The sequence below is a fragment of the Natrix helvetica genome (assembly GCF_964273705.1).
Source record: "Natrix helvetica genome assembly, chromosome: 1".
NCBI lineage: Eukaryota > Metazoa > Chordata > Lepidosauria > Squamata > Natricidae > Natrix > Natrix helvetica.
The window spans coordinates 313,668,984-313,683,795 of record NC_138548.1 but is presented as its reverse complement, the minus strand read 5'-3'; the positions used below and the strand labels follow the sequence as shown (position 1 = coordinate 313,683,795).

General features: G+C 40.4%; 1 protein-coding gene across 5 annotated transcripts in view; it reads right to left on the bottom strand.

Annotated features, from left to right (window-relative positions):
- The window catches only part of PLXNA1 (plexin A1), a 434,540-nt gene that overhangs the window by 320,403 nt on the left and 99,325 nt on the right, over window positions 1-14,812 (bottom strand). For all 5 annotated transcript variants that reach the window (XM_081965343.1, XM_081965340.1, XM_081965344.1 and 2 more), the window contains exon 3: window positions 2,723-2,905. In XM_081965343.1, the coding sequence (XP_081821469.1) occupies window positions 2,723-2,905 (183 nt within the window). The remainder of the gene's footprint in view (window positions 1-2,722; window positions 2,906-14,812) is intronic.

The following is a 14,812-nucleotide window of genomic DNA, read 5'->3' as shown; positions in this document are numbered from 1 at the left end:
GCTAGGCCCTGCCACCTCCAGCGGCCTCCTGACAACGAGGCTGATGCAAAATGGCGGCCATGGCTGGGCGCGCTATTTTCGCGCCTAAAAATGGCCGCCGCAACAGCGTGGGGCTAAGGGAGAGCGAGGGGCGAACGCGCCTCGCAATGGCGACGATCGCCCACTCCTCCCTGCGGCAGAGGTCCTCTAGCAGGCCGGGGAGCGAAAAAACTTCGACGAAAATAACAAACGAGGGGCCTGGGGACTTAGGAACCTCGCCGCTGCAGCCGCGCCGTTTTAAACGACAAGCGGCAGGCCTCCGAAGCCGTCCCAAGAGGATCGGCTGAGGGGCACCCCCCACGAACCCCACTCATAAACAAAACATTCATTCTCTACTAACAATAGATCTACAATATGTTGAGCACATCTCCTAAAATAACCCTCAGCTTGGCCTTGGGCCAGCCCAAGCCTTCCACATCCACTAAATGGGAAATCAGCATCTTGCTTGCTCTCAATCGGCAGCAGTAAGAAATAGATACCCATTTCCTGCCCTGAAAATCACAGTATACAGACTGATAACTCCAAGGAGTGAAAGAGACAGAGCAAATTCAGTGTACAGAATGTTCTATCGCTATGGGCACTGTGTCATAGAAAGGGGAAGCCTTCTCTGCTGGCTGAGGAACAAATTGGCATAACATCCAGTTATTCCCCGGCTAATGTGTGACAGGAAGGTGACCTTGTGCAAATAAATGCCTCTGTTTTTTCTTTAATAAAATGGGAATGTCCCGATGCTTCCTAGCATCAGGGAATGGTGGAAAAAAAAAAACAATTGTGCCTTTACTGTGAAACTGGTGATGTCTGGATGTTAGTGATGATGGAAAATATACCTTAAAGTAGGGAGAATTCAAGAAACAATGAATAATGACTATTCAGTGATAGAGGTGGAATATAGAAGCCTACAAAACAGCATAGCCACACTCACATGCATTTTCACACAGCACTATATCAAACTTTTGACAAGAGAGTTAGGCTTCTTCATGTGTCCAAAGCCGTAGCTGCTGCTTTTTTTCCTTCTTAATTTTGTTCCCTGCATTACACTATGCACCTCATAAATTCCTTTCTTTGGGCATAAAACTAAAAATAAATAAAAGTGTCAATACATGTTTGTGAATGTGCATCACACAGGAAGACAAAACAAGGAAGCCAGGACTAGCTGTCAAATGTGCACATGGCAAAAACTCATGATCTTTTGCTGTGGCAGTGCAAACATTGTCTCCTGCAGAATTGTCGATTCCCAGAAATGCTCACCTTCATTTACTATATGCATAATTTTGTGCAAGAATCCTGCTCTTTCCAATGACTAACTTATCCCGTCTTCACACTCCAGGGTATACGTTTAGCTAACTCTATGCCTTTCCCTCTGCATTCATCTTCACGATGAATGACGATGACTTTTACACTAGAATACACTTGTAATCTTTGAAAATTAGAAGCTTAACTGAGGGAGGGAAGAAAAAAAAATCAAAGGCAAGAACCAGCTCAAACTTCATCCCATTCCTTAATTCAGAACTCATGCCAGCATGTCTCAGCCTTTTAAAAGCTCCCTGCTAGGTTGGGTGTTTCACGCAGAGCCCTTGCCAGAGCCCTAAATACAATTCTGCCAATTCTTCCGGGTTGAAGATGCAGTTAATACCGGCTGTGTTTACATGGGGAATATCCAGCTGTAATTATAGGAATGATGTTATGATAACAGGAAATCCATGTTCTGTGGAGATACTGGGGAAACAGCATACAGTTGTTTGCTAATTATGAACAACAAGAAGCCTTTGTGTAGCTGTGGAAGGATGAGCTCCCTCTGCTTTGTGGACTTTGGCCCACAGATGGTTTAAATCATGTACATCAGAGTATTCTTAGCCTGTTTGTGCACAGTTATCAAAGTTCCTGGGTTCCTGCTGACACAGCAGAGTCATCGTCCTCAGGGAAATGTGTCTGCCTGGTGTAACAGAGCCAAATGCATGCAACAACACTGCAGATTATGATTTTTCTTGACCAAAAAGAAAAGAAAAAGCAGCACAGCAACTTAACGGAAAAGGCCATCAGAGAAGAAATGATGTTTAGTGCGATTTCTATGGCAGTCCAAATACCTAAATCTGAAGGAAGATTGCTTGCTTTACAGTATGTGCACCTTAATAACTGACCAACTGAATCTCTTCTTTGCTATTTATCTTCAGACTCTTGCTGAATCAATTTTATGAGATGAAAAGAACCTAGTTCACAAAAAACACAAACTGTAGGGGAAAAAGGCTTCTACTACGGAGTTTCCCCGAAAATAAGACAGGGCCTTGTTTTCTTTTGACACACACCCCCCGAAATAAGCGATTGGCCTTATTTTATATTGCTGCTGCTGTGTTGCAATATTTTGGAGGAGGGCTTTTGGGGGGGCTTATTTTAGAACATTGGGCTTATTATCCAGGGAGGTCTTATTTTCGGGGGAACAGGGTATGTAGAATCAGATTGCACATTAAAATACAGTCTTCTTAAGAGAGTACCCACAAATAAAGGAAGTAAAAACACTCCAGATGACGGTCCTCAGAAAATGAGTTTCGAGTCATAAGGAAGTACGCACGTGGATATTACTTCATTCTTTTTAAGAACGTGAGACTGAGGCACAGGGATTTTTCCCCCATTTTATGGACCAATAGGACTCTACTAAACAACATAACAAGACCTCCAAGAGTCTTACCTTTTTTATCCTGCCGCTTCGTGTACCAGCAAAAACAACTGTGTGTCCATGGTAGTCATAAGCAGCCACTGATGTCATGCCATCTTCCTTGTCCACAAAGAGCGGCACACCTTCAATTGTGACAGTTCCACCCAACGGTTGGTTAAAATCTTGTCCGCAGAAATTATCATCTATTTGCAAGGGCTGTAGAAAAATATAGGAATAGAAAAATAGAAAGAGATTAGTTGTCTGAGGCTGTTTAAGCTCCCTAGGTAGTAAAAATTATTCCATGACAAAAGGATCTCAAATCTTCAGGTTTATCACCAATAGGGAAATTGATGGTGGTAATAACAGTAATTTTTTATCAGTTGAAAAGCATAGGCAACAAGTTCCCAATCGCTAGGAGAAAACATATTTCCTCTTCGTGGCTCCCTATCTGCGTGCAGTTAATTTTCACCATGCACCAAGCAAGCAACACAATGTATTATTATTAAATTTATGTTCATTAAAATGATTTGAAATTAATCAGAATAAAAATATGCACATTTAAAATAAAGTTAGGTAGAGGGGAAAGCCAGAGAGAGAAAAGAGAGAGAAAAGAGAGATTTCTCATTAAAAAAAAGGGATGCCCGCTGAACAAAAAGTCTTAAGGGTAGATTTTTAATGGCTGGTTTTAAGGCCTGGGAAGGTTCATGCAAGTTCATTTTGTAATTATATGGTATCATCCATAGTTTAAAATAGACCTGAGAACACATGGAAACCTGTACAAAAGATACAGGATTAGTGTTATCTTCTCTAAAAAGTGTACCCCTACAATAACTGAGTAGCTGAATTCCGTACTAGCTGAAGTTTCCAGTGTCTCCTTAAAGACAGCTTCATTTGCAACGTATTATGATACTCTGGTCTGGATAGAATCAGATAGGGATGCATCTGATGAAAAGCTGCATTCCTGTAGTTGGTGTGATCAGCAAATTTCAAGGTTGCATTGAGCTCAGCAGAAACCCCAACTGCACATATGAACCCTAAAGACTATAGTTTTCAACACTTTATTACGGTACTTTCCCATCCTCACGCTCTCCTTCTAGGAGAACTAGTTTGTCCCCATCTGAATTAAACCTCAGTTTGTTTGCCCTCATTCATCTTCAAATTTGGGGTTTTTATAACTTCCTTGCAATTGGTTAGAGAAAACAAAAGCTGAAAGCTGTTGTCCTATCACCTCTATAATGATAGTTAAAGCAGTCCTGGCTTCATTTACTGGCAGATATTACTGCACTACAGAAGTTAAAAAGCATGGGATCGAAATATAACTCTGAGCTCCATCATGTGACAACAAACATGGCCCAGGACTGGAATAATGAAATGTAAGGGGCCATAAAAAGGAATCTCATTCATTATTATACCAGGAATCCAAATCCTACCCCAACAAGACAACTCAGTATGTGAGAATTGATGGTATCAAAGATCAATGAGAGGTCAAAAAGAACAAATAGTTTGCATTTCCCAATGTATCCTATGGAATAAATCATTCACAAGGAGAAAACCCATTTATTCTAATCCTACTTATCTGTTTTAAACATTTGTGTAGCTGCTCATCTTAAAACCAACCTCTGGGAGGCTTACAACCAAGGAAAACAAGATGTACAATCATAAAAGCAAAAATGAACAGTAAAACCAAAAAAACCACAAAAGAAACTGGCGCCGCAATAAAATTTCCCACAACTTCTTTATCTAGCTCTGACCTCACCCTATTCCAGTGCTGGGGGGAAGAGCCAGATTTTAAGTGCTCTTCAGAAAGTTTAAAAGGTGGAGGTCAGATATCAAAGGAGAAGATGGTTCCATAGGACAGGGCTGCAACATTCAGTAATAAATAATAGTAATAAAATTAATGTAATATTTATATATTGGATTTTTATCCCACAGTTCCTTCAGGATCCTAAAGAGACATATACAGCTCTCACTCTTCTTATTTTTCCCCACAACAATCCAGCTGAAAGTTGTTGGGCAAAGAACATGCAGTAAAATTCTGTGGCCAAAAGTGGACCTTAAATTTGGATCTCTTTAGTAGTAGTCGAACTCCATCACTATACCACATTGATTCTCCTGTTTCTATTTCTAAAAGTTCCTTTCAGAAGGAGTAAAGGAAAATGAGTTTCAAAACTGACGGAATAAATCCAAATTCATAAGTCTCATGATCTCTGAAACTCCCAGTAGATTTGAACTTTGAAAAGCTTAGAGCAAACTGATGCAAAAAAATGTAACAAGAGACATTATTGCCAACATATGCTGTCTAATAAAGCCCAAGAATAACAAGGACAAGCCAGTACAATATGCTTCATTGATTATAGAAAAGCCTTTGACTATGTCAACCATGACAAGCTGAGCAACTGCTTAGGAAAATGGGACTCCCAGATCATCTCATTCTCCTCTGCAAAACCACCAGACAGGAAGCCACAGTCAGGAAAGACACAGATTGGCTCCAGGTCAACAAAGGAGTGAGATATGGTTGTATACTTTCCTACTTGAATCAGATGTCATGATGGAATTTATACAATCATGTTATTTTTATGATTACAATTTAATTACAACATTACACATGAACTGCCATTTTTGTGTCATTGAAATTTGTAAGACATCTATATCTAGAGTCCTTATTCTTTGGACATATGGTACATACAATTTAGACCATTGTAGGACAGAGATGAAACCGATGAAATATAATAAAACCAGTCAAATCAATCATGATCCAATACATGCTCCCTCTTCACACAGCTGGCTTCACAGTAGGTATTTCCTGGTTTCTAATCAACAGGTAAAGCGTAAGTACATGTTCTGTACACACATTTATTTTATTCCTGATTTAGTCCTATAAAGACCAGCCTTAAACTCTTATCAATTGTCATAATAGATTAATCAAGATACCAGGCCTTTGGTCCCCGTATTCCTTTTCACAGATCAAAAAAGCAACCCCTGATGATTTCACAGACATATCCATGAAGGGGATAATAACTCATTGGTTTGTTTGCTTTTGGTTTCTTCAGGATGTTTTTTTTTTCAACTTCCCAATTTAGTACTCAGCCCTGGAATTTCCTGGTGATTTCCCATCCAACAACTAACCAAGTCCAACTCTGTTTTCAAGGTCAGCCAACATAAAGCAGAATTTGTCGTCTTCTTCCTAGAGATCATGCAAGTTCGTAAAAGAAGCAGCAAACAGATAGGGCTGCTGTAGATTTTTAAATGAGGACTGCCCATAAATGGAATAACTACCATGTTAATAGTTCTTTATACTTTTTTGCTCATTTAATGGTTTTTAAAGAATACTGACAGAGGCAGCTGCCAACTTTGCCACTGAACTCAAATACAGAAAAGGGAAGCAGAACTAATTCTAACTAGGAGGTGCTCATAAATCACAATTCCACTGATCTAAAAAAAACCTGTGGTTCAACAAACCAAAAATTCCAACACATGTACATGTGAAGAGGAAAAAAGAGGGAAAGACAAACGGAATGTGAGCAGCCTTCTGCTCTTTTCTGTTTCAAACATCTTCCCCATCATTCATCTTGTTCAGGTGCCTTCAGAAATAGGTGGAATTGGTTGAACTAACATAGCACCATAAATGCAAGGTGGCTGCTGCCACCAGTTTAAACAGAAGAGCAATGTCTGCTACCACCTGTTATTATTGCTATTGCATCACCATCATCACTCCATTATCATCATCATGGATTTATATAATTCACTATACTTTGTACTAAAGCGGGGAAACCAATTCATCCAAGAACAGCTTACTCTTAAGAAATTATTCCAGGAAGAAAGAAGAGTACAAGGAAGGGAACATAAATAGATTCAAAATAAGCAGATTCCAAAATAACTGGGATGAAAGGCTGCAAAGGGCTATTAAAGCATCATTCCAGTCAGCATGAGCAAGCAGTTGGCTACCCTGTTTCCCCGAAAATAAGACCTCCCTGGATAATAAGCCCAATAGAACTTTTGAGTGCATACACTCAAATAAGCCCTTCCCAAAAAATAAGCCCTCCCCCAAAATATTGCAACACAGCAGCGGCATGAGGTGATCATACTTGCCGCCTCCTGCACCTCAAAAATAATAAGACCTCTTCAAAAATAAGGCCCAGTGCTTATTTCAGGGGGGGGGGTCAAAAAAGATAAGGCCCTGTCTAATTTTCAGGAAATCATGATAGTTATTTTTTCCCCTGTCCCAATGAAAGCAACCTGGGGCCTCCTAAGGTTGTTTTCATTTAAAATCCTACTGGGTTGGATAAAAAATTTAAACAGTTCTCACTAAACTCCAGAAAAAAATCCATTTGAACGAGGAATAGAACAGACACTGTTTACAGAATAACTAAGAGGCTTTAAGAAAAGATAAGGAGAAATACATGCAGAGTACATTCAGAGAATGTGCTCAGCACACTACAGCTATGTAGATAATGACAAGGGACAGCATTTGTTGATAAACTATAGAATTAAAATTATTGGGAAAAGCTGGGTTACCAGATCTACATTAACCCTAAATATCAAACAATGAACGAAAACTACATGCAGCTTTAGCTTTAAGACAGATTCTCAGTTTTCTGGATAGTTTACCACACCCAAATCATTGGGCTCAAAACACAAAAGATCCAACAACAATAAGGGTCCCTAGACAACACACAGGGGCAGGGGGGAGGTGTCCTTCCAGAGCAAGTACAATAGGGAGGGGGCAGGAGAGGTTGAATTTATATATGTGTGTATGTGTGTGTGTGTGTGTTTATCAATTTTAAATCAATTTTGAAGGAACCAGGTTAATCTCCAAAACAGAACACTTCAACAAGAGAATAATTATGGAAGCCATCGAAATAGAGAAACACCCCCACAACATGAATAAACGTGATGATACCTCCCGCCTACCAAACATCTGGAAACCAGCCCTAGTCAACAAATGAACCCCACCCACCATCCAGGCCATTACAATACAAAAGAACAACGAACACACAGCCAGCACCAATCAACACCAATCTACCAATCATGATACAACCACACAACCAATCATTCCACCTACTGAAACAAAGCCAGGACTCCATCCCCTCCCACCAAGATATACAGAAAGATGGCAGCTCCGGTCACACTTTAAGCCAAAGACCACAGCCTGAAGATGGCGAGTGAGATCTCGCGGAAACGTTGCAAAGACAATCTCAATCTTACATGGGAAAAGACCCGAATACAACAAAACCAGCGTGTGTGTGTGTGTGTGTGTGTGTGTGTGTGTGTGTGTGTGTATGTATTTGTGTTACAACCCCTGGTATGCCCAAATATGGGAGGGATAATACATAATACTTAAGTATACATAATACTTAAATAGTATTTCATTACAACTCCCAAATGTCATCTCAGCACCCAAAGTGGACTAAGGAAACTTCATCAATAATTGTCCAATATTCTGAAATGAAGAGCAGTGTTTTTAATAACAGTCTTAGAAGATAATGAAGTGGGGGAATCTCTAGTTTTCTAAATTTTTCTATCACTTTGCCTCTAAACATTACCAGAGCTTAAATGTACAGTAGATCATACTGATATTTATGGGAGTCTGACCTAATTGGATGCAAATTACTTTTTTCACACTGGGACATCACAAGATGTTCTTTTATTTTAAAAAATGAAAAAAATGAAACAAACACAGAAGTTGTGTTTTTTATGGTGGTGGTGTTTGCTCATGTTATGGACTTCTGATAACACTCAGTGACAAGCAAATCCAGAAATTCAAAAAAAAACCCTACAAAAAGGAAGAAGACTTTTGAACAATTCTATATTTCAAAGAACTATTTCATTTCTATTTTCAGTCCAATTTCTCAGGAGATTGTACTCAGGATGGTAAACACTGAACAAGAAGTACATTGTGTCTCATGTGTCCATCATCTCAATTGACATCATCTAGCTAAACAAACTGAAACATAGTACAATAGGGTTAACCCAACTTTCTGCAGCAATTCTTCTCATCTAGTCTCTTTCCTAGCTGTGTCCTTCTCCACATACCTTTCAACTACTGTCTTTATGTTCACTTTGAAAAAAACCCATAAAGGAAAGTACCCCAATATTTCCCCCCCTGCTATCCAAATCCACTAATAGTCAAAACAGCCATCCCCCTTAGTCCATAGCAAAATACATCCATTTAACACCCTTCACTTTGAAGTAAGCACTTGGAATTAAGAGAGGGTGACAGTGAGGAATGGAGAAAACTCAGGAGTAGATGAAAGAAAGAGGGGAGGATCAGGAATAGGGAAATTTCTTGAACCATGGTATTTGCTCCCATCTCCACCTCTGCAGGAAGAGAGTAGTTGCCATGACAACATCTGGTCCAGCAGTCTCTGACCATGTATTTGGGGGTCCAGGGATGCAGAGAAAATTGAAGGAGATGGAGGGAGAGAAAAAACTTATTTTCTGCAACCAACAATTTATGGATTCAAAATGGAGGTATTAAAGAAATGAACCTGTCCATAGATTGCACACTAAATCCATTGTTCTGCTATCTCCCCAAGAATACAGTTATATGTTAATGGCAAACTACTGTTCTCTATAGACTTCAGCTGTGAATGTCACTGTTGCTCTCTGAGAACTGCCAGGTTAACTGGAGGGAATATTGTTAAAAGAAGGGGCAAAGATACAACCAGTGTTATAGAAGTTTCCGGGAAACAAAAAACTGACTCTTCTCCTTTGTTTACTTTGAAAAAAAAATATGTATTGTATGTGGTTGTTTAAAAGAAGCAGCTTTAGCTAGATAGCAGGGTAGGTTTTTAATGGTTATTAGAGCTAATACCACCTATAAAATATGTATGTGCACATAACTTTGAAAACATAGATCTTTAGTATGATGACTTCATTTGCTTTCAATATTTAATAAAGTTAAATATGGCAAGTTGCTACCTGCACCCAATTCTTAGTACTAACACATTACTGTTACTCTTTATCTTTTATTGTCACACTGTTCAGTAGCTGGGTATAATATGCAGCTTATGAGTACCGTGTTTCCCCAACAATAAGACAGGGTCTTATTTCCTTTTGACCCCCAAAATAAGCACTTGGCCTTATTTTGGGGGAGGCCTTATTATTTTTGAGGTGCAGAAGGCAGCGAGCGTGGTCACCTCATGGCTGCTGCTGTGTTTATTTATTTATTTATTTATTTCTTAGATTTTTAGACCGCCCCTCTCCCAGAAAGGGACTCGGGGCGGTGTACAGTCAATACAAATAAAATCAGTCATAATAATAAAATACATTTAAGATACATTTGGAGGGGGAGATAGGCTGTACTAAGAAATAAATATATTCTAATCCTAAAAACATCACAATTAAAACCCCAAACCCAATTAAAATAAAGTAAATCCCCGGGAGGTAAAACTAAGAAAGTGCCAGGCCAGCTGATTGAAATAGGTGAGTCTTTAACTTTTGCCGGAAGGAACGGAGGTCGGTGGTAGTTCGAATGTCTGGGGGGAGGTCATTCCAGAGGGTTGGGCCCATCACAGAGAAGGATCTACTCCTAGGTGTCGCCCGCTGGCATTGCCTAGCAGATGGCACCAGGAGGAGCCCCTCCCTGTGTGAGCGGATAGGTCGCAGGGACGTGTGTGGTAGGATGCGATCCTGCAGATAACTAGGTCCTATGCCTAGTGTTGTGCTACTACAGCAGTTCAACACAGTTGCTTGTTAGCTAGACACTTTTCAATACAATACAATACAATACAATACAATACAATACAATAGCAAAGTTGGAAGGGACCTTGGAGGTCTTCTAGTCCAACCCCTTGCCTAGGCAGGAAACCCTATACCATTTCAGACAAATGCCTATCCAACATCTTCTTAAAGACTTCCAGTGTTGGGGCATTCACAACTTCTGGAGGCAAGCTGTCCCACTGATTAATTGTTCTGTCAGGAAGTTTCTCCTTGGTTCTAAGTTGCTTCTCTCCTTGATAATTTCCACCCATTGCTTCTTGTTCTACCCTCAGATGCCTTGGAGAATAGTTTGACTCTTCTTTGTGGCAACCCCTGAGATATTGGAACACTGCTGTCATGTCTCCCCTAGTCCTTCCTTTCATTAAACTAGACAAACCGAGTTCCTGCAACCGTTCTTCATGTTTTAGTCTCCAGTCCTCTAATCATCTTTGTTGCTCTTCTCTGCACTCTTTCTAGAGTCTCCATACCTTTTCTACATTGTAGTGACCAAAATTGAATGCAGTATTCCAAGTGTGGCCTTACCAAGGCAAAACTAATACTAAAGTGGTATTAACACTTCATGTGATCTTGAGTCTAACCATCTGTTGATGCAGCCTAGAACTGTGTTGGCTTTTTTGGCAGCTGCTGCACACTGCTGGCTCATATTTAAATGGTTGTCCAGTAGGACTGCAAGATCCCTTTCACACATTTTTCAATCAAAGCACTGCTCAGCTGCAGGAGTAAATGGCGGTAAGTAAGGAGTGGGACACAAGGCGCATCATTGGCCTGCCTCTCTTTTTGCCGTAGCCATTAGTGTGACAGAAGGGGTACAGTGGCTAAGGTTGTGGAAGTGGTCATTAGGTAAGGATGTGTGGAGTGTGTGGGGCATATTTCCCTCTCCCTTCCCCCCCCCCTCCAGCCTCGCCTCACCTTATGTTGTTTGCACAGCAAGCAACCAGAGGAAATGGGGGGGACCAGCTGTGCAGGCATTTTAATAATTTGGGGGAGGGCTTATTTTAGCACATGCACTCAAAAGCCTGATTGGGCTTATTTCCGGGAGGTCTTATTTTCAGGGAAACAGAGTAGCATAAATCTATGCAGGGTGGACTCTGCATCCTTTCAGGAAGTGGTAGACACTGAAGGTGTTTAAACAGAGGCTAGAAGGTCACACATGCTATCAATGAGCTATTCATATTTTGGGTGTGTGTGAGAAACAGGCTGCCTGGAAAGCATCTGTGTTGCTGTTGTCCTGTCTCTTTAAGCCCTCTCCTCAGCCAGCAGCCAACCAGGTTAAAAGGGCTGTTCTGAGAAATATGTGGGGCAGAGAGTATGTGGAAGTAAGGCAGTCAGAAAGAGATTTATTTTATATAGCAATACTCATAAGAAGCAGTAGTTGGGAATTGGAGTAGCAGCAGTGGACAACAGTGGAGTAGGGATGATCAGTGTGTAATATCCTGTGAATGTTTGTGTGTGTTGTCTAGCGACCCGTATTGTTGGCTCTTTTGTGGTTTGAGCTCAATGAATTGGGTGCACATAAAACAGTGGCAGCAATGGAGAGATGTCCATAAAAAGGTGGGATATCAAGCACAGACTGGCAACCGCACAGGTGCAGAAGGCTTAAACTCAAGTTCATTAAACTCGCCATAAAAACAAAACAAACTTCAGCTGCACAAGAACAGGAGTTTGCTTCTCGCAGAGTTCAGACTTTGCAAGAAATAGCCAACACCTGCAGAAACCAGACCTCTTATGAAAGCCATCACCCCCCCCAAAAAAAAAGCCATGGAAAAGGTAAATGGGACAGATACTTTCTTAGAAGAGACTAGTACTTTATTACAGACAGTTGTTATCCACTCTATACCTGTAGTTAAACTGAAGTTAGACCAGCCAGAAATGGACCCATGGATCAATATCATTACAGAAATGTTAAAACAACAGAGTAAGAGAAAAAAAGCTTTGGTTAATTAATGAAGAGAGGAGAAAGACACAAAGGAAAGAGAATGAGAAAACGGTGAAAGGCAACAGAAGAGTTTGGAGGACTGATTTAAAAGGGTCCAGGCACCATAAGCAGCACTATCACCCAGGGGTGAGTTCCTACCAGCTGAACAACTGACTCGCTTCACACGCGTGTGCAGTTTAGCAAAAATTGAACTTCCGCATTGCAAACAATGAAAGGAGCAAGGAAAACAGCTGAGGGGCGGCAATTCAATCTGCCGCCACTGATCAGCTGGGCTTCGAAAGAAGAAATAAGGTCAGTATAACCCGTGGGAGGGAAGGCTCACTTTCACGGAAATAGAGAACCGGATCGCTCTCGGCTTGTAGTCAGAGCTACCGGTTCTGCCAAACCAGTCCGAACCGGTAGGTACCCCTCACTGCCATTACCTCTAAAGTTTTCAGAATGTACAGTGAGGTTCCAAAGATGTAAAAATTCCAAAGTTGTCAAAAGAAAAAGATGACATAGAAGCCTAGTTTATCATGTTTGAAAGATTTGCTACCTCTTGTAAATGGCTAAGAATGAATGGGTGGTCAAGACAGCCCCATGTTTTACAGGAAAGGCTTTGAGAGCTTATGGTAATCTTCCAGCAAGAGAAGTAATTACTCCCTTGTTAAAGAGGTAATCCTATACAGGTATGATTTAACCCCTTACACCTTTAGGCAAACATTTAAAAGCTACACATATGTAGCTGAAGAGATTTGAACATGAAGAGATTTGTGAATTTTGGGCGACACTGAAAGACTTAGGCAGGAAATGAGAAAGAAAAAATGGTAGAGGAAGTAATTTCAGAACAGTTTCTACAAATATTCCCTATTAAAATGTGAGGTTTTGGATACAAGAATACAATCCAGAAATGGGTCAAGGGAAGTAGTACTGGTTGAGGACTATGGGGCAGCAAAAGGACCTGTGATGTTAGAAAAGAAGACGAAGAAAGAAGAATGCCTGTTCCAGAAAGAAGGAACTATAAGGAGCTGGAAGGTTAAAGGTGAAAGGAGTAAAATCTTTAGCTTCAGCCCAAACAAAAGGACAGCATTGGGAATTCAGAGAGCCAGAGAAACATAGTTGTTATAACTATGAAAAAGTAGGCATTTGCCAAAAGACTATAAAAGCCAGAGGAAAAAGCAAACATCTCCAGTAGTGCAAGAATCTCTGGGGAGAAAAATTATGATTCCAGCAGAAGTTAATAGGGTAGCTGCTAGGTGCTTAGTAGATACTGGGAATAGAACTGCTGGGATGTTCTCCTTTAGTAAAGGCAGCATCTATGGTAAAAGAGCCTCTTACAAGTATGTTTGGGCAGAGTGAAATGGCCCCATTGGTTAAAGACAGAACACAGAGAAAAGAAACGGGTAAGCATGATAGGAGAAATCTCCAAGTTCCCATTAGGGATTGTTAAAAGTTTTTCCACTTATTGATGGTTGGATCCAGAAAAAAGGATTAAAAGCGGCTTAGTCACAAGAGTGGGGCAAAAATGAGGAAGGAACAGCAGCAGGAAGGGAAGAAACCTGGGATTCATTTTAGCCCTCCTGATTTAATAGATATATTCTGGAAAGGCCAATAAAGCTAGGGGTGAAACCATAGGGATAAGATATTCCTAAATGGGAAATTCTCTTAGGACTTGTACAAAAGAAAGATCCAATGTTAAAACTTTTGTTGGTTTGCAACAAAAGTTGCAAACCAGATTTCGAGAAAAAACAGGGTTGCTGTAACAAACTAGGTTTCATCCCTACACAAAGGAATAAACAGAACTGTTAGTAGCTCCCTGGGGATATCACAAGGTTATATAGGAACTAGCCCATGAAAATCCATAGTCTGGATATATGGGTAGAGATAGGACCTCATACAGAATTTCTGATAGATTTTATTGGCCAGGAATTTGTAAACATGTAGCCCATTACTGTAGATCTCGCCTTGTGTCAATTAAGTTCTTATTCAAAGAGTGCTTTTAAAGGCTATTCCTTTTTCTAAAATAGCCATGGATATCGTAGGCCGTTTGCCACAATCTAGTGAAAGCAATGAGTATGTCCTAGTTGTCTGCAATTATGCAACTTGTTATCCGGAAGCAGTTCCATTACAGAAGGTAACTGCCCAAAAACTAGCAAAGAAACTGGTCAAAAGCTTTAGTATAGAATAGGCACACCTAATGAGATCCTTACATATAAAGAAGTCAATTTCTCTTAAATACTTGTACGCAGGCCTAGGAATAAAAAGGTGTGTATCAATTCTTATCCACAATCAGATGGTCTTATGGAAAGAATGAAGCAGACCCTAACAGCTATGTTGAAGAACAGCAGTGGTGGTGGTGTGTGCCTCACCAATGAAACAAAAGATAGCTTCTAAAAACTATGCTTGGCATCCAGGAGGTCTTTCAGCAACTGTTCGCAATCCTATGCATACCTTCTAACACAAATCTATGAATGAGAGCCAGTTTG